Below are 20,392 nucleotides of genomic sequence, written 5' to 3'. Positions count from 1 at the left end.
GTACCCCCGTGTTCAGCCCCGAGGATGCTCCTTGTCCCCCCCAGTGTCAGCGTTGGACCCCGGGCTGGTTATGGACATCCCTGAAGGAGCACACCCCGGCAATAACATTCATGGAGTTCAAGCAGAGGAACCCTTAGAGTGTGGTGATTTTCAGAAAGGGAGTAACTGGATTTCTCAGCGCTGCAAGGGTTTGAATGCGCATTCCCTCAGTTCCTGGGAACTGCCGGCGGTACCGGAGTGAATCTGTGAGGGTGGGAAAACCCCGAGCCGCGGGGCAGGGTCTGTGTGAGAGGATCCGCAGGTGTTGGGGGAGATCAAACAGGAAAGCCTTATCAAATGATTGCCTGGCAAAAGATTTGGAGAATATGGAAACTATAAGCGAGATTGAAATGAAAGCAAGCTTTGAGATCCCTCAGTTACTGAACAACTGGAAAACAATGGTGTGGCTGCTGAAGGTGATCCCCTTTTGATGGAAGAACACCCTCTGCCTGCAGACAGGCCCAAGGGGCAGAGCAGACCCTGCAGCTTGGCAGAAGGGGCCCAAAGAGGAGATTTTAGGGTTTAAAATGTAACACAGGATGGTGATGTAATGATTCTTATAGGCTGTATGGAAATGCTATAGGATTTGTATCTTGTACTAGATTGGTTAGTGAGAATTAGAATATTCAACACAGAAGAAGATTTATAGTGTTGTAATGGGAACCTCGCTCTCTTACCTTTTGTCTCTTAGCTCTTGCCTTTTACTCTCTTATGCTTTTACTCTCTCACCCTCTCATCCTCTCTCCCCCTCTCTTCTCCCAGTCCTGCTCCAGCTGTGCCTGGCAGCTCCCAGCAGGGCCCTGCACTTGGCCCTTTGCAATAAACCCCAAATTCCACGCCCTGGCTGCAGAGATCTCTCATCTCCCTCTGTCCCGACCGTGCCACCCCCTTCAATCCTCCACGCAGGAGCTGCTGGGGCGGGGAGCACAGCCTGTGTGCACAGCCCAGGCGGGGCAGCGTGCTGGGGAAGCGGAGCTTTAAACACGGCAACTTTAATCCACTCAAGGCGCCACCTGAGCCTCTGACCCCTTTCCGTTTCCCACCTCAACGAGGAAAAAAAATAAAAATTAAAAAAGAGAACCAGTGGTGGCTGAACTCCATCAAACTCCTCGTGGCACCATTGTGCTGCCCGTGCTGGGGCTGCCCCCGCGGGGACAGGCTCCAGGAGGAGGGCAGGGTGTGACAGTGACCAGAGGCTGCTGAACGGGAGCTGTTTGCCATCTAGCGGCTTCCACCAGCTCCGGCTGAGCCTCCTCTGCCTCTCCCAGAGCAGCAGCCCTGAGGTAAAGTTCCTTTTCTTTTCCCCAGACCTGTAAGGAAGGTGAAGGAAGCTCAGAGGAGGAAAAGCCCCAAGGGCGAAAGGGCTCCTTTATTACTCAAGGAAATTATTCAAATAATTCTTCAAAATGAAAAAGTACAACCAGAAGTCCTCACTGCTGACCCACCCAGAGTCCAGGATCTGGAGAAGCCTGGATGACACAGGGGGCTGGAGTTTGTTCTGCTCTGCTCAACCCCAGAGGGACACCAAGGCCTCGGTGGGGCTCTCTGTGTTTCCTACTGGTGTTTCCTACTGGTGGAACTGGGAGGAAGGCAGGCACTGTCAGCCACTGTGTCCTGCCCTGGAGATGTGTCCCCACATCTACAAGACTCTGAGGGCAGGCAGAGAAAGGAAAAACTTCCCAAGGTTTTATTTGAGGGCACTGCTTTGGTACAGAATAAAGCACAAGCACAGCTTCTGTGAGTGCCTGCATCTACCCCCTGGAGCCCACTGAAGGCAACCTGGATGCAAGGGGGGCGTTTACTCCCCTTCACTGGCCCCACCTGTCACCTGCTGGGCTTTACTCCTCTCTTCTGCTCTACACATTCCAGCCAAAGTCACAGCCCCGAGCGTTGATGTTCTCTTCCCCTCAGGGCACCAAAGGAAGGGGTTTATCACCTCAGTTTCCATTTTCTGCCTTGCAAGCCTCACCCTGGCATCCTTAGTGAACTGCTCCTATAGCTGGTCTAGCAAGATAGAAAAAGAAATGCAGATAAAGCAGTGGGCTGTGGGAGCAAAGGGCTCCTGCCTTCCTTGGCTGTGTTCTGTTAGGAATACAGGAGGTTGTGGTGGAGAAAAAGCAGCTCCTTCATCCCAGACGTGATGGAAAGGTGGGAGGTGAAGGCAGCAGAGGTTCCTTGTGGGGCTGGCTCAGCCCTGAGTCCCAGGAGGTGCCCAGGAGTCCCTCAGTGGGCACTGAAGATGCCGTGGAACCCGTAAGGCATTGGCACCCCGACTTCTGCTCGCCCCAGCTCCCGGAAGGTCTCTGCATCCAGGACGAGCAGGAAAGCACTTTGGTTCTGCAGGAGGAGCAGAAAGGCAGAGTGAGTGGCCAGGCTGAACTTCTCGCACTGTTTGCACACAAAGGCACAGAGCAAACCACGGAGACCAAACCTGCAGGGCAGGAGCTCTGAGCCTCACAGCTTCCACTGGGGACACACCAACATCCTGGGCAAAACTCCTGCCTGCGCTGCCTGTGCTTGGCCAGGCACTCTGGAGAGCAAGAACTACCTGCCAGGGAGCCTCCAGCTCGGCTTTGAGGTTTAAAAAGTGAATTAATGCTGTGTGACTTTGACAAACTACAGCCAGCAAGTTACCTCAGCAGGGGAGACCACCACAGACAAGATGACTCCGCTGTCCTCTGCCGTGGCATTGGGCACTGGCACAAACACGGGCTCTGATGGGTAGCATCCCTCCTCCTGCCAAATCTAGCAAGCACAGAACATATGGATGAGCTTCAGGGACGTATGGACGAGCTTCATTGCATTAATACTTGTCTGCTACAGTGAGCAAGAGTTACAAGTGCTCCCCACAAAGGCACCTGGAAATACTCTGGGCTCCAAGAAACTTAAGAGTTCAACTTTTTTTATGAACTTTTTTTTTCATTCCAGTAGTGTGCTGGTGCCATCCTCTCTTGTTTGGTGACTGTGCCACGTTCATAAGGTGCCAGGTGAGGGATGAAACTGGGAATCTCATCCCAGAGCCATCTGTGCAAAGCCCTAAAAAACCCCCAGTAAACGTCACACCTTCAAATCCAGTTCAGGGGAAGGACTCGACGAGCTGACTTCACCTCACCTTGAAATTCTTGGTCTCCACATCGACCTTGATCAAGGAGTCTCCGAGCAGGTGCCCGAAGCCGCAGCCGTAGAAGTAGCGGTACCTGCGGCCGTTGTGCGCCGCGTAATTGATCTGGGGGAACTCCAGGCCCCCGACTTTCTCAAAGCCCTCAGGGTGGAGATTTTCGTGTGTGCACCAGACCTGGGAGAAAAAGAAAATTGCAGAGTAATTTCTCCAGGAAATGTGCAGGGTTGGTTCAGCTTGGACAGGGCAGGAGAGCTGGCTGGTCCCACCAACCACCGCACAACCAAAGGTGCTGAAAGCTCTGAGGAACGGGAGCTGCTGCATAAATGCATTTATGGTTTGGTACACACCTTGCCATCTGCACCCTTCACAGCCTTTGCCTGGGTGTAAGGCAGTGGGTTCAGGTTTTTCCCCACAGGTGTGTCTGGACCCACGTCCAGAGGGAGAACGAAGCGGCGAGGGAAAGCTCTGGGGACGGAGGCATAAACCTGTTAGAGAGACAGAGAGTGATGGTGATGGAGAGAGGACAGACATTTCAGCTTAAATGCACTTTTAGGGAACAATTCTGAAGTTTTAGACACCCCTGAATTCTTCTTCTTCTTTTCCTTATGTGTTTGACCAAGTTCTGGTAAGGTAAAGCACATAATGGAAAGAAGAAGTTCCTGCATGTTCCAGTAATTTACAGCAGAAACTAAAACCACATGAATTAAAAGGGTCAGCACTGCTCTCACAGTAATTAATGCTGAGCTGGGTATGCAAATCAGCCCAATAAAAAACCATTATCACCAAATCCAGCAATTGGACAGACACTGCATGTGTTTTATTCAGTTAGAACAGGCTTGTGTTGCTTCACATCACTCTGAGGAGAAGCAGGAGAGCACTGTGCCTTCAGTGCCTGAAGTTCCCCTGCAGGATTCCCTCCTCCATGCTCAGGTAGCCATGGATTCATGGTTGGAAGTCCAGGGGAATGATGGTGGATTTACCTGGGGAGCAAAGTGCAGCCCCCAGTGTGGCAGACACTCAGCAAATTGAGAGGATAATTCCACCACTGCCACTAAAGCTCTGCTCGAGCCAAGTTCACAACCCATCATATTCCCATTTAAGTAAAATAGATAAGGACCCTGTTTTGGTGTGTTGTGGTTACTTCAATCCACAACTCACCAGCTCACTTGTGAAACTTCTCGTTAATTACACGTTAACCTTGTTTTCAAACCTTTTCTGGTTCATATAATCTGGCTGAGGAACTCTGCCAGACAGAATACTCTGCCAGGGTTAGTGAGCCAGCAAATTTGGGGAAAGGAGACAAGCCATGCCCAGACACTCCTGAGGCTTTTGATGCAGTGAAGTTTGAGCTTCTGTTGTGAAATGATTCCTCTGTGTGTGGGTGGCTGAAGTGTGCTGGTGATGCCACTTGTCACTTGAAGAATGTGCCTGCTGGAAACACAGGCCCCGTGCTGGCACCAGGACACCTCCAGCCACATCAAACTCCACCTGGGTTGTGCTCAGAGAAGGACAAACAAAAAACTGGGATTAACAATCCGCTGTACTTGACTATGCTCAAAAAATGCTTGAAAAAGCCCCAGAATAAATGCCAAGAGAAAGCAGAACCCGATGGGACACAGCTGTGCTCCTTTCAGGTCGGAGCTGAGCTGGTTCTAGACAGCTCAGGACAGACAGGGGAAGTTCAGCCCTGTCTGGACATGCAGCAGCCCCCCCAGCACGCTGGGTTTCCAACAAACACATCTGCAGGGTGAGAAACTGAAAGCAGCCCCACTTTTCCCATGTGTGACCTATGCAAAATAATGCCCCTCACACAGCCTGAAACGGGGCTTTTCACAGAGCCCACAGTGTCCACAATAAATGATTTATTTGAATGTGCTTTTGTGAGGTGTCTGTGGGGAACAGGGCAGGGGTTTCTGTGGTATTTGTGTTTCTGTGATTTTCATAAAAACTGCTCCTTTTATGAAGTAATGTCTTAAAGAACAGGGTTCCTTTTTCTTTTTCCATTTCAAAGTTATGCTACAACTTATTTTGCATCATTTCTGAGGGGAAATTTGCATTACACAAGGACAGGGAAAATGTATGTCATTAAAACCAAGGTTTTAAAACAGAAATAAATTCTGCCAGGCTATGGAGCTCTGTGTCACACACAGGGCTTGAAGAATTTCATGGGCATACTCCATGGAGAGAGATTTAAAAAGGAGAGAAAGCATCAAGAGATGATCATTCCATTTTTCATGGGTTGTGCTTGTGCTGTCCCCACGGTGCTCCCATTCTCCCAACCTGAGCTTTGCTACAGAAAATCAACTCCTGCAGCAGACGCTGGGGGAGCAGAGGCAGGGATCTCACCTGGTCCAGCCCTTGCCCACTCCTCCTGAGGTTCTGCAGCGTGTAGAGGGCCAGGCTGGTGCCCTCGTCCTGGCAGCACAGGTCCAGCACCACGCAGCCCCGCTCCTCGAAGGCGTTGATCTGGTGGAAGGCGACGAAGGGCTGGGAGCACCACGAGCCTGGCAGAACCTGCAGGGAGCAGGGCACAGCTGCAGCTCCTCTGCACAGCTCCTGCCTCGCCCCCTCCTTCTCCTCTCTCCTGTAGCCCCACACTTCGCAGAGAAATGCAGGGCACAGTTCTTCCCAAGAATATTTCTGGGTTTCACATCCTCTGAACCTCAGAGAATGACCAAAACAACTCTTATCTCATTTGGGGTGCCCGTGTTTGTGCCAAAGTAGAATGCAATATGGAGATTATTTACCCAAAGTCGTGGTGTTTTGTTTCCTTGGACTATCAGGGCTGGGTGTGTGTGTCTGAGTCGGGACAGTCACGAGATTGTGTGCAGAGCTGGGTGCTTGGCAGATTCAGTTTAGATGGAATGTAACATAGTGTAATATAGTATGGAATAATATAGCATAATGTAGTAATTAATTACTAATTAGTAGTAGTAGTAATGAAGTAATTAATTAGCCTTCTGATAGCAATGCAGTCCTCCTCATCATTCACAGAGAAATTCACCTTCACAGAGGAAAGCAAGGCACAGTTCTTCCCAAGAATATTCCTGGGTTTCACGTTCTCTGAACCTCAGAGAAAGGAAAAACAATTCTTATCATTTGCTGTGCCTGTGTTTGTGCCAGAGGAGAATGCAAGATGGAGATTGTTTACCCACAGTGATGGTGTTTTGTTTCCTTGGCCTGTCAGGGCCAGGTGTGTGTGTGTGTGTGTCAGGACTGTGGGCTGACAGTCATGAAATTCAGTGCAGTTGAGTGCTTGGCAGATTCAGTTTATAGAGGTAATGTAATATAGTCAAATATAGTGTAGAATAATAGTGTAATGAAGTAATTAATTAGCCTTCTGATAAGATGGAGTCAGATGCATCATTCTCTCCCTTCATTGAGGATCCCTGCAAATACTGCACTCTGCCCCCCATTGCAACCCCTCTCATTCCTTGGGGTTTGCCTTCTGTCCTTGTGTCACCACAAAAAGGGCTGCTCTAAGCCCCTAAGGAGCAAAACTGGAAGAAGAAAACCCAAAATGCCAAGCAGCCCCTTGCTGTGCATCTTTCCCAGGTTCTGACCTTTTTGTACCCTGTAGTACCTGGGACCTGCATTTCAGTCCCTGTCCCTCCAAACTGCTTCTTTCTGCCTGTCCTTTTAGGGCTGGCAAAGAAATGAATGAATAAAGAGGAAAATGCATGAAGAAACCCCATTTTTAACAAATCTACAAATAAACATTGTGGTGTAAATCTACACTACAATAAACCTTAAAATATTTATTGCAGTAACTTCTGGGTTGGTTCTTAAACTCCCCGTGGCTGCTACGTAACACTTTTGGGAATGGAAGTTGGAAAAAAAAAATTGGAAATTTGGAACTTAAAAGTTCCAGATCAGCCATTGCAGGGGCCAAAGACCCCCTCACCTCCCCAGTGTGCTTGTTCACCACGTGGAAGTAGGTGTTGTGCTGAGGCTCCCAGCTGATCCCATCATAGATGGCTGTCCCACGGAGCTTGGAGGTGATGATCTTCAACAGGTTCAGCTTGAGCGGCTGCTCGATGAAAACGATGTAGTTTTCAGTCATCCCTGAGGAGAGAAGGGAGGAACATCACCCAAATATGAGCCAGGAAAACATCTCAAGGGCAGAGAGAGCTGGTCAGCCCTTTCTGCATCGCATTTTCCCGAATTCCCTGAGTTTGGGGTGGACTCTTACCAAAGCTGTGGTAGTAGGATGGCTTTGCCCTGTCCCTGGGAGGGATGGAGCACAGAACTTTGGCTCCCTCCAAGGTGTCCCCGTGGCCTGACTCCTGTGGGGGGACCCTGATGATGTTGTAGCTGGATCCTGGAAAGGGGAGAAGGTGTTCAAACCAAACTCAGGCTCTGCTCCTTCCTGTTCTCCAGGAATACTTGGAACAACCTCTCCTAAATGTCTCCCCACAGGCAGTAAACATTCTACAGAGGATTTATCTACCAAAAGAAAAACAAAAAGAGGATGCTTGAAAGGAAATAGAGGGATCTTAGCCTAGGAGAATGCCAGCTCTGCCTGAAGCACTCTCCTGTAATAACAGGGGCAGGATGAAAACCAAGCTCACAGGAAATGAGAACTCCGAGCCTTAGTAATGCTCATTTAATAAACCTGGCATATGAGCAGGAAAGGATGGCTGAATAATAATGATCTAAAGCTTGGTATGTCCAGCTGGAAAAAGCACGTGGCACAGAGCTGGCCTTTGCTGAGGCCAAAAGGAAATGAAAGCAGCAAGAATGAAAAATGGTCAAAATTGGGAAAATGTGGAGCTGGCCTAAGGGATCTCAATAAAGGGCAGTGGGTGCTTTCAGAGGCCCCTGGAAAAGAAGGATTTCACACAGCTGACAGGGACTGATTGCTCTGAGCAGCCATGTGGATGGAACAGGGTCCTATCAAGATGCTCAGAGTTCTGAGAAGAAGAAAAATATCCCATAAAACTCAGCTTTGCTGGAAGATAGCCAGGTGACCAGAATAAATTCTGTCTTCCCGCCTGCAAAAACCCTTATGGTGCTCACCAAAAGCCAATTTATTCTAAGTGAAAAATATGAATTGCTAAATTTCCTCAGATGAGGCTTCAGCAGTGGAGGGGACTTTAAAAAAGTCATTCTCCTGTTTTCCAGCAAAGCTTGGGAGAGGAAGAGGAGAATTTGCTGGACACTCACAGGCCAAAGTCAGAAGCATCTGAAACGAAATCCTGAGAGGAGCCAGTTTTATGGGGCAGACTGGCACTGACATGTTGGCTGAGGAACAGCAATTTCCAGGTCGCTTTGGGTGCTCCTTCAACAGCAGCTCCTCGAAGCAGCACCAGGAGGGATCCTGTACCCCCTGCCCAAAAAAAACCAGCCTGGCCAAGGCCTCCTCACCGTGCTTCCCATAGGAGTTGCCCATGTTGTAGGTTGTCCCATCAGACTCGTAGTGGGGATGAGCTGTGGCCCCATTCACTGCTATAAACTTGCTCCAGTCCACCTGCAAATGCCAGAGATTTTCAGTCAGTGCAGAACTTCCCCAAGGGTCTCTTTTGTGGAAGTCTGAGGAAGAAGAGCAGATTTTATTCATTATTAATAATGTGGGATCTGAACTCCAGCCTTCTTTCTGCCTGCAAATCCTTGAAAATAAGGATATTTCTCTATCAGGAAAGCAGGACTAATAGCAGTAGACATTCCTTGGAAGACACAGATGTTCCTTATGGTACAAGTGCTGGCACGGTGGGAATGATGCCCATAACAAGCACAGGCAGGTGTGTGAAGGGATGGTCACTGCCCCAGAACAATCACCAAGAGTTTTGTCACTGCATGCTCAGAAAACCAGGTCCTGTTAAGGCATCTCAAACTGGAGAGCTTAAATGTGAGATCATCCCTTCCATTTCTTCACTTACCCAAGAAAATACCAGTCTGCATCTAAAAAAAAAAAACGCTTGAGGGGAACTATTTTCATTTTATGATAAGATGGCTCAGCAGAGCTGAACCTGAAAATCCCCACGTGTCTTTTCATGACTGCAGTCTGATTTACAAACAGATCAGCTGGCAAACCACCCAGGACAGCTCCAGCTCGGTGGCTGTGCTTTACACACAGCTTATTCATGACTCACTACTGATCCTGCAGATAGGAATTCCTGGAGTGGCTCCCTCATGACCTGAGGGATGCTCTGAGCTGGCATTTTTTGGTGTCAAACAGACCCAGCAGTAAATACAGACTTAGGAAGGGCAGAATCCTCACTCAGCCCTTCCCACAGCTGTCCAGTCCAAATCCCCTCTAAGGGTGCAGGCAGGGGGGATTTCGTTTGCAAAGGTGCAAGATATGCATTAAACATGAGAGGAACACATCCATAAGGAGATATTTTGAAGATTTTGTTTGCAAAGGTGCAAGATATGCATTAAAGAATGAGAGGAACACATCCATAAGGAAATATTTCCCATCCAAGCAGAAACAAAGCTGGCATGACTCAGGCCAGCCCTACATAGCTTGTGCTGTCCTGTCACAGGTCACCTTCTGTCACTTCTGGTCACAGGGAAAAACTTCTCTGATGTTTTGGTCATTTCCTAGCAGGGGGAGAAAATCAAGTGGCAGCTGAACCACCCCTTTACAACAGGGTTTGATCAAGGGCAGCTTTGGAGTGTGCAAAGCTTGAGGCATAAAAAGCAGATCCAGAGAATTGATATGAAAGCAAAGCACCAGGGAAAAGGCAGATGTGAGATCAGCAATGTTCGCTTTTTCTTGTACACAGAAAAAAGCTGTTTCCTGTTCTGCTAAGAGGTGCAGGCAAGCCCAGGCAAGCAGGGAGAGCAGAGGAGAACTGATAGCTGTGCCCAGCCAGGCAGTGACTGCACCTCCACCCCTGAGAGCTGCCCAGGGACTCAGCTGGGAGACACTGCAGGCACAGGCAAATTCCTCCGGAGGTGGAATTCCCCTTGAGCCAGCAAGGTGTGGTTCTGTACCACCGTACCCCAGCTCCCTAATCCCACCTGTCCACACCTTCTCCTTTGTTTCCAGTGTCTCTGGGTCCACCTTGTGCATGCAGATGTTCTCGCTGCTGACATAATAATCCCCTCTGTACAGCACATAGTTCACATTGCAGTTGTCACTGGGCTCTGAAACAGAAATCTTGGCATTGTGCACAGCTCTGTGCAGCTCATGTTGGATTATGGCAAGTTAGACATATTTAAACAAATAAAGCTATTTGCAGTGACATTAATCCCTGTGAGATTGACTGGAAATATTTTGCTCATCTACAAAGGGAAACTGTGCAGGTGGAGCTGAGTTAAAAGGACGAGGACAGGGATGGAAATCACTGTGGGAGCTGGGCAAAGGCAGGTGAGGGATGTGGAGAGGTCTGGAACGCCTTGAGGGAGCTGGGGTGGGGATTTGGGGGGTGTCACCACGAGTGAAGGTGTGAGCACCTCGGGAAAGGACAGATGATGTGGCAGGAGGGGAGAGGAGAAAAGGAAGATGGTCACAGCATCAGCAACAAACTGCAAACTTCAGCCCTGCGCTGGTTTTAGTGGGGAACACTTTGCTTGCATTTAAGCCTCTTTCTTCCCTGACGTACACAGAATCCTAAAGGTACTGGAACTTCCATTGCTGTGCAGCACCATCCCTCACCCTACTCAATAATCTCCTGCCCCTTAGCCCAGGAAGGGAGGGATTAGCCCACTTACCCTACAAGCTTAGCAAGGCAAGGTGTTTTAAGGGCAAAGCTGTGTCTCAGGTAGAACATCAGGGTCAGCACTGCACAGGATATTCTCTCGGGGAGAGCTTTCTTTGGGAAATTTGCAGAAAGATCCAGGATTGAGTGAGCTCAAGTGGCATCAAAACATTAAACTCTGCCTCCCCCCGCTGAGGCTGACACCAATTTGCATAATTTCAGCATTTGGGCCATATTCTAAGAAAAACATAGACTCACAGAAAGTCTGTCAGACTTCCTCACCCCTCCCTTTCCACCTAACCACAAGTTCCTCCAAGGAAATCTCAGAAGCCCCTCGAGTTTTACAGAAGCTCTCTTACGCGGCGGCTCGAAGCGGGCCAGGAAGCGCCCAAAGAGGCTCTTGCACGGGTCTGGCATGGCCAAGGTGCCAAACTCCGAGGCCACAATGCGGCTGTGCTGGCTGTTCCTCAGGTAGGAGCTGCTCTGCAGGAACCTGCTCCTGTAGGTCACCGTGCCATGGGCCAGCTGGAACTGGTGCAGCAGGGCCATGCCATCAAACCAGTGGTTAAACCTTCCAGGAGAGAGAAAAAAGAGATGAAGAAGAGTTGGGCATTATATGATACTGTGTAGTACCCTCTTTTTAGGTTTAGTGATCTTTGTAAAAGCTGATTCCCAGATCCCCTGAATTATTAACCAGGCACAGCTTTGTTTGGGAAAACCCCTGAATCAATCAAATCAAACCAAACCAAATCAAAACGAATCGAAACAAGTATATTCACAGCTGTGGGGTGTGATGTTTGCAAATGCTGTAAGGTTTTTTGGGAATAATCTATACAGGTAAACCACCCACTTCTTGCACAGGGAATGGAGTTTGTGCTGTACTGTACAACAATATAAATTAATACTGCAAACCCAGAGGCCTTTAGCTCTCAGCTTCTTGCAGGATGTTATTGTCTCCAAACCAAGGGATTTGTGAGACTCCCAGAGCACCTGATGGTCTCACTCCAGGAATATGAGGAGGAGATCAGCTTTGGCCACTTGCTGCCATCAGCTGAGCTGTCAGTTACTAGAATGGCACATTCCAAGCCACAGGGAGTAAGTGCCTTCTGAGGATGTTTTAATATATTATTCTTAGCACTGGGTGGATTTGCTTCTAAATCAGTTCACACCATTTGGTGCAACCAACTCTCCAAATTCCTGCCCTGGATTTATTTCAGAGTGCTCAGGGGTGGATTTTTGTTCAGGACAGAGGACAAAGCTGGGCATGTTTTATTCCCCACGCCACCATGGTGAGTGGGTGAGAGCCTCTCTGTGACTCAGCTTCTCCAGCCTGGGTGACTTCACCATTCATCTCCTCTTTGCAGAAAATAGGAGTTCCCAAATGAGGGAGCAACAGCTCTCAAAAGACTGACATCGATATTTCTTCCTTCCTGTACGTAAAAAGAAACTAAAAGATGCTCTAAATAGTCATGAGGGGGACTCCCCTTTAGGTTTAGGCAGAGTTCTGGCCAGAACCATTTAAAAATTCATTTAAAGGAGACTTACTTGTCATTGCCAAACTCAAACTTGCCAGGGCCATTCCTCAGCAGATTTCCATTAATCCACTTGGGAATATGTCCTTTGATCTTGGCTGGGATGGGTTCGGGGGTCTCCTCCACACTCTGCACTAAGGGGGAGATGCATTGCAACCCCCGGGGTCTGTGGCAGGGGATTTGCTCCCTGGATGGGCTGGGCAGGTAATTCTTGAAGCCTGCAAAGAGAGCAGGGAGAACAAAACAAAGGGAATTGAGATTTTCACTGGATTAAAGTGCAAAATGCTAGATCTTGAGATTGGATGTCAGGGAGAAGAGCATTCAGCATCTGCAAGCAGCCAGGTTGTGGTGGATACTCAAGGTAAAGCGACAAAACCCAACATATCCACAGGGAGCTGAAAATCCTGGGGATTCTACTCTGCTCTAGTTAACCCACAAGAGACATTAGTTCTGCAGCCCAAAGGAGGTAACAGAACATAGGACGATAGAAAAGATGATGAATTTTCTTTTAATCAAAGAAATGTATATTTGGATTTAATTTCGCAAATAATTAAGAGAAGAAAAAAGAAATGCAAAAATGGAAGAACAACAATGAAACTGAGCCCAAGCCCATTTACAGCACAAAACAGATTTACAAGTTTTATTTGGCAGGGAGATAAGCAGAGAAGGATAATTACTGGTGGAGCCTCTGGTTCGGCTGCAACCACCCCTTCTGGAGAACAAAAGCCTCAGGAGAGCATGAAGTGATTGGAACGCTGTGAGCTACCAGTGATGTCAGTGATTGGCTCCCACAGCCTGGTTTGCAAAGCCTCATCAACACAAGGATTGTTTTAGCAATCCATTTAGCTGCAGAGGTGGATTTAGCCGGGGGTGCCTCCCTGCCCAGGTTGGCACCTGCCCGTGCTGCCCTCAGTGCAGCCGCTCTGTGCTCTCCCCGAGACCACGGAGCCAGCCTGAGCTGCTGAGCACTGAGGTGGGCTGAAATGCTGACCAAAAAGGGCACGTGGCAGGCAGAGCTCCATCACCCAGGGCTGCTCAGACACCACACACTGAAGGAGTCCAGGCTGTTACAGAATTCACTCTGATTTTCTGCTCTTTCACCGCCGCTGCTTCTGGCCTACATCCTTTAATCCAGGTGTAGCTGCTGCCCAATTTCCCTCCTCTGAAACCCTTTGCTCAACATCTCCAGAGGAAATCTGCTCTTTCAGCTGGACTATTTGCAAAAGAGCTGAGCCGGAAGACAGAATTCTGCTGAGCTTGTTTCTCTACACAAAAACACCACAGGTTGTGTGTTAGGATTGCAAGAAGGTAAAATGCAAGGTTCCAGTCTAGCTCTCCAATCTGCCAATCCCCAAATCCTCCTTTAGATCTCTGAAGTGTTTGCAGAAATGCAAATGTGGATTGCAAAGATGCAAAATATGCACTAAAGAATGAGAGGAACAAACCATAAGGAGATACTTTGAAGATTTTGTTGCAAAGGTACAAAATACGCATTAAAGAATAAGAGGAACACAACCATAAGGAGATATTTTGAAGATTTCGTTGCAAAGGTACAAAATACACATTAAAGAATGAGAGGAACACATCCTTAAGGAGATATTTTGAAGATTTCGTTTGCAAAGGTGCAGAATATGCATTAAAGAATGAGAGGAACACATCCATAAGGAGATATTTTGAAGATTTCATTTGCAAAGGTGCAGAATATGCATTAAAGAATGAGAGGAACACATCCATAAGGAGATATTTTGAAGATTTCATTTGCAAAGGTGCAGAATATGCATTAAAGAATGAGAGGAACACATCCATAAGGAGATGTTTCACATCCAAGCAGAAACAAAGCTGGCATGACCCAGGACAGCGCTACATTGAAAGTTCCTGGAGAGCACTGTAAATGGAAATTTTGCAAAGACACATTCCACAAAAGAGCCTGGCCAGGGTTGGAAAAGACCTCCTGAGTCCACCCCTCCCAACTGCTGCCCCAGAAATTCTTGTATAAGAATTCTGTCTTAAAAATTATTATGTGTACAGGCACTTATTCCCTCTTTGGATAACTGCTCCTTGTCCAGATGATCAGGAAAATGCTTTCAATTTACCAAAGGACATTATTCTTGTTTTTCTGGCAGCTCTGGTGTGTGGTTTAGGTAGTTTTCCCTTCCTTGTCTTGTATTTAGGGTGAAGAATCATATCACTTCCTAAGCTAAGTAAGCCAAGTTCTTTTTGTTTTTCCTGTCCTGTGATAACCATTCACGTGGTCATCTCAGTAATCCTTGAAATCTGATCTAGTTAGAACTCATCTCATTACAATTCATTCCAAGGCATCCCCTACAAACTGGAGTTCAATAAAATGGACTATAAACAACAAGAATATTTGAGGGAATGCCCCAAACCCAGGCCAAAGAGAGAGAAAGAAGCTCAGCAAGAAAATCGATTGGTTTTTTTCTTCTGGGTATCACTCAAATGAGCTGAAGATCCTGGCAGAAATGAGCGCAAAATGGGAGCGACTCCCAACACTAAGATCAGCCAAAACAGAGGCTCTCAGAAACAAGACAAGTCATTGCAGACAATTCTGAATAGCTAGGGGGAAGGAAGGCATGCAAGAAGAAAAAAAAAAACCAACATATCTTCCCGATTGAACAAAAAGAGTAATAACTGTTCACTTTAACCGAATTTTGAATGCACAGAACACAGAAAACTCCTGCTCAATACAATGTTCCTGAGTAATTTCAAAAATGCTGTTTCAGCTTCAGGGGGAAACTCACTCATAAAAAAACCCCTTTTTAACATCCAGCTCCCCAAGAAGGGACCAATCTCTCTCTGAGAAAGGCAGAAGACAGACTGGTTTTTAATATTAAACAATGCATAAATAAAATGACTCCCTCAGTGCTGGCCACGCTCTGAGATGGAAGAACTTGAATCCACAATTAAAACCCGACAGTCCCAGTGGGGCTCTCTGTGTGTGCTTGAACACCTGAAAATCAGCACAACATCCAGAACCTTCATTTCTCCACTGTAGTTTCTTTCCATCCTACCTCAGACTTTTACAAACAGGCTTAAGGTCTTCGGCAGAGGCAGTGCCAGACACGGCGGTGTAACTTTCCTCCAATATTTTCTCAAGATAGCAGGCAGTCACTGCAGAGTTACCCTTTGTCCAGCTCCCGTTTCCCTGTACAGTGTGCCATGATTTCACTGACCAATACAAACTGACAGTCCAGCACTGATTATTTATTGATTGCTTATATGCAGATATGGTGGGACGAAGGACCAGGCTCTTGAAGAGAAAGCTGCCGTGGGTGCAGCCACTATGAATCAGACATTAAATTGTACTTCAACAGCAGTGGGTGGGACACGAAATCTGTAATGGCGGATGACAGAAGCATGGGAGCCATTCGCTACATGGGATCACATGGGAGAGGGCAAAGCCATTTTGATTTTAATCTACACGTTCAAAGCCAAGGCTCGGGGTCCCCCTCTCCACAGACAGACTAATTGTTTGACTCCACAATGAAGGGCAAAATTTAGCAAATAGAATGCTCATTATATTCTTCAAATAGGGAGAATGAGGCAAGAATTCTGTTTTCCCCGAGGATCATTCAAACTGGGAATTATCCTCTGGCACAGGTTGTGTTTTGTTCCATCTAAAACACTGGCACAACATGGAAGCGGGTCAATTTTCCCCAACTCCAGCCCGAACCAGAGCTGTGGATTTGTGCCCTCTGGACTCCAGCCATCCCCAGGGTCGGAGCCCTGAGCTCCCAGGGGGAATTCTGAAGGGAAGGTGCAGCACTTGCCTTGCGAGCGCCGGGGTGTGCCCGTGCTGGGCTCCTTGTTCCATGCAGCTGCTTGGTTCCCCATGGCCAGGGGCTCGGGCACCGACTTCCTCTCTAACAGCCCGAGGAGCAAAGGAAAACAGAAAAGAAACGACAGAAAACGCAGGGAAAAAATAAATGGAGAAAAAGAGCAGGGGAAGGCTCAAAGGAAGGAAAGGAGGAAGGCGACAGTGAACTCCAGCACATGAAATAGCTGTTGATTTCCCAGAAAAATTAGAGTTTACATTCTGGGGTTTTCTGGTGGCACAACAAGGCAGATTTGAGATTTTTTTCAGCTCTTTGGATACCTCGGAAGCAAGGCTTTGAATTTAAAGGGGCACCACTACCATCAAAAAGCAGAAATTCCCGTGAGGCCGGCCATGATTTTTATTGGTTCCTAATTTCTGAAAACGAGTAAACAAATAAACAAAATAAAACGAAGAAAAAAACCCCAAAAAAGCAGCTCAAGCGTTGCAATGATGACACAAAGCGCAGAGTCGGGCTGTGATACAAAATCCTTTGGGGCAGTTCACCGTTTGCACGTTCGGGTTAAAGCCTCGGCAACGATGCGGCTCCAAAGAACCTTCTCCCTGCCCACTTCCAGCTGGCTCCCCCGCACAGGGAATCGGCTGTGTGCTGCTTTTCCAGCTCTAGACCATCTGTATCTGCCGTAATCCTTGCCTCTGCCCTTTATCCATTCAACAAATAACAGGCATTTTCTGCCATCTAACAAAGGCTTCAAATCGCTCCGTCGCGAACGCCTGACAATAGGAATTGTTCTCCCGACCCGTGTCAGCAGCAGCAGCCCCTTTCCGAGGGCAGTGGATGAAAGGGATTTTAACGCGTTTTACCTGGAATGAATTGCATCAAAGAGCAGAGGAAATGCAGCAGGTGAGCGAGCAGGAGGCTGGCGGCGGACAAAAGGATTTTGGCGAACATATTCCGGCGGGCAGAAGGCATCGGCTCGCAGCGGCCGGGCGGAGGTAGCGGTGCCAGGGCAGCGAGCAGGGAGGCAGCGATGGTCGGGAGAGGTGAGCGCTGCCTCTCATCATCCTTTCACAATAAGAGCCGTGTCCGCAGCAGCGCCGCGTCCCGCGGGCCGGGGCGGATCCTGCCGCCAGCGCGGCGCTCGCCGGCCCCGAGCGCTCCGTGCACCTGGGCCAGGTGAGCTGCGTTTGCCAGGGCATTGCTGCTGCTGCCAGGGCCCTGCCACCACTGCCAGGGTACTGGGACCACTGCCCGGGCATTGCTGCTGCTCTTGGGGCTCTGCCATCACTGCCAGGGTACTGGGACCACTGCCCGGGCATTGCTGCTGCTCTTGGGGCTCTGCCACCACTGCCAGGGTACTGGGACCACTGCCCGGGCATTGCTGCTGCTCTTGGGGCTCTGCCATCACTGCCAGGGCGTTGCTGCCGCTGCCAGGGCTCTGCCACCACTGCCAGGGTACTGGGACCACTGCCCGGGCATTGCTGCTGCTCTTGGGGCTCTGCCATCACTGCCAGCGTACTGTGACCACTGCCAGGGCATTGCTGCTGCTCTCAGGGCACTGCCACCATTGCCAGGGCGTTGCTGCTGCCCTTAGGGCTCTGCCATCACTGCCAGGGCATTGCTGCTGCTCTCAGGGCTCTGCCATCACTGCCAGGGCGTTGCTGCTGCTCTCGGGGCACTGCCATCACTGCCAGGGCTCTGCCATCACTGCCAGGGCATTGCTGCTGCCCTTAGGGCACTGCCATCACTGCCAGGGCATTGCTGCCGCTGCCAGGGCACTGTGGCGCCTGGGAAAAATGCTCCAGCGCTGTGTGCCAGCCGGGGAGATGGAAAGACAGGCAAGAACAGGACGTGGATCTGTGTATCAGAGCAGCCAGGCTTCCAGGTAATTTTAGGAAATTCCCATCACCTCGCCTTCGTGTTCAGCTCCCAGAAATACTTGGGATGCAAAATAGTTTTGTTTCAAAACCTGAGGAGCCATTTTGCACCTTAATGAATCTCTTTGGGAGTATTGGTTGCCACGCCAGATTCCCCCACCAAACCCAGCAGGATGGGCTGTGCTCTGCTGAGCTGCACCTGGGACAGAGCCTTCCCTTGGGGATGCCAGGGGCGAGCTGCCAGCGCTTTGGATTTGTGATGGAACATTGGTTTCATGTCATTAATCTGCTCTTAAAGGCTGTGCTGTGCCTGGAGGGGGAGCTGGGCAGCAGGCACAGCACGCCAGGGACCCCATTCCACAGACAGATTAAATCTCATCCGAAACCTGCTGCGAATTAAGCTGATTTCTTCCCGTCCTTCCTGCACTTTTAGAACTCCTCTCTTATTATTCCCTCCCTTGAGTTGTGCTTTCTCTCAACAAATCCATCTGCTTCAACCTTTTCCCACAGATCATCTTTTCTCAGCTCTTTATTATTTCTGGTTTCTGGAAATCTTGATTTCCACTCAACCCTTCATGTTTTTGAGATTACCATGAATTTTTAATGTATGTTAGTGATGCATTTGTGACTTCTAGTTTGCTGCTCTTTAAAAAAATTAATTATATTAATTCTAGGTTTTTTTCTGGTTTTATATTATTTTTATTTCTGTTTTAATATTAATTCTGGGGTTTTTTTCCTAAATCATTTGGGATAATGTGGAATTAGCAAAGCTGGAAGCAGATCACTATGCGAAACCACATAGGCTGATCTAAGATGAAAAAACCAAGAGTATTCGTTTACTTTTAAACTCATTTGTTTGCCCTGACTAAGTGATTGCTCTTATTTTCTACATCATCATACACAATGTTGTCTATGACCTTACATCAAGCTGCACCTACTGGTAATTTTTCCATATTAAACCAGCTATTTTTTTTTTTAGTTTATTGTTATCCAAGTCATGGTTAAGAAGTTTCCTCCAGCCTCTCTGCAGGATGGGATTTAGGCTGACTGAGCTATGGATCTTTGCCCTCCATCTTTTCCTGGCTGTTCCCCTGTTGATGCAAAATGCCCACTCTGTTCTTTTCCAGTGCCACCTTCAAAGACAATTCAAAGGTCAAGCATTCTACCATTAGCAAAATTGCATTTTGATTAGTTCTGGACAGAATGTCCTGAGCCTAAAACACCTCTAAGTCCCCACTAGATTTGGGTTTTTTTCCTATTCTGACCCACATTTATGCTAAAAGGCAGTTTCATTTTAAGTAAACAATCAAGATTAGCCTTTTCTCAGGAAAGGAAAGAATTCCCATCACTGATTATCTAAACTCTCTGCATTATCTGTTATTTCCCATTTTTAGCTTTTAGATAATAGAAGAGCAATGAGAGAAATTGAGTTTTTCATCACTTACACTTTCCAGCCTGTGAAGAAATTCACAGCAAGCTCAGAAATGCAAAGGCTCAGTGTCAAGATCCCCTTGACTCCAAGAGGGGTCAGAACTTCATCGAAAATGCTTCCAGATTTAAAAAAAAAAAAAAATCCATTTATATTCTGCTACTGATCTGTCATCTTAGACGTTCTTGCTAATTTATAGGCTGGAGCTTAAACAAGGAGGGGAGAAGCTTAAAAGAAAACGTAGTTACCAGCTGAGCTTTGCTGATCAGGTTTAGCAGCTTTAAAGCCAATTAATTTTCTGTCCAAACCTCCTGCAGTAAAACTGCAAAGCAGACAGGGATGGGATGGGATGGGATGGGTGCCAGGTGGGCTTCACAAGGAGCTCACTCCTCAGGGAGAGCGGGAAGGAGCCCTTGGTGTCAGATCAGAAGAGAAAAGTTCTTTTGTTTCACCCAATAAACACTGAAATCCATAAGGGGGGCAATCAGCAGAGTGGATGAGTTTTAGTCAAAAAGGAAAGCGGTAAATTTTTATTTTTAATGGTTTAGAAGGAAAAGAGTGTGTAATGAGTGTGTTTATATATTAAGATACTGAGTGGAACAGTAAAGAGCAGCCAGCAGAAAAGTGCTCTGCGTTTTTGACCAGCACAATTATGGAAAGTTCCCTTTCAATAGGGAGAGATAAATGTATGATTGATTTCCATTTCCATTTTCAACCACAATTTCCAATGTAGGAAGTATTTCCATTATTGAAATATTATTTAACTTCACAAGAGGAGAGGCTGACTTATTTTCAATGGATGTTTTAAAATTTCTGAACTCACCATTTCAAGCCTAAACTCTCTAAAATAGATATTGAATTCATTTTACTTACTACATATATATAAAGTAAAATGAATATATATATATTTTATATATATATATATATATATATATCTTGTCACCTATATTTGTG

At 47.6% G+C, this 20,392-nt stretch overlaps 2 protein-coding genes across 2 annotated transcripts in view; one reads left to right on the top strand and one right to left on the bottom strand.

Moving 5' to 3' along the window:
• Positions 1-1,388: 1,388 nt before the first annotated feature.
• On the bottom strand, positions 1,389-17,211 carry BCO2 (beta-carotene oxygenase 2). Its single transcript, XM_066564564.1, is given in 14 exon segments — positions 1,389-2,376; positions 2,674-2,784; positions 3,152-3,334; positions 3,508-3,645; positions 5,507-5,674; positions 7,065-7,225; positions 7,353-7,481; positions 8,528-8,630; positions 10,137-10,252; positions 11,166-11,377; positions 12,352-12,556; positions 16,127-16,219; positions 16,996-17,151; positions 17,154-17,211. Coding segments are annotated over 14 exon segments (1,932 nt in total). The 5' UTR covers positions 17,197-17,211; the 3' UTR covers positions 1,389-2,262.
• Positions 16,788-20,392, top strand: part of IL18 (interleukin 18) — a 16,084-nt gene continuing 12,479 nt past the window's right edge. The window contains exon 1 of the mRNA XM_066564567.1: positions 16,788-17,035. Coding sequence (XP_066420664.1) covers positions 17,001-17,035 — 35 coding nt within the window. The 5' untranslated portion in view covers positions 16,788-17,000. The remainder of the gene's footprint in view (positions 17,036-20,392) is intronic.

This window comes from Molothrus aeneus, chromosome 22 (assembly GCF_037042795.1).
Source record: "Molothrus aeneus isolate 106 chromosome 22, BPBGC_Maene_1.0, whole genome shotgun sequence".
Taxonomy (NCBI): Eukaryota; Metazoa; Chordata; class Aves; order Passeriformes; family Icteridae; genus Molothrus; species Molothrus aeneus.
The sequence above is the reverse complement of the archived record's forward strand: the minus strand, read 5'-3'. Positions and strand labels throughout refer to the sequence as shown.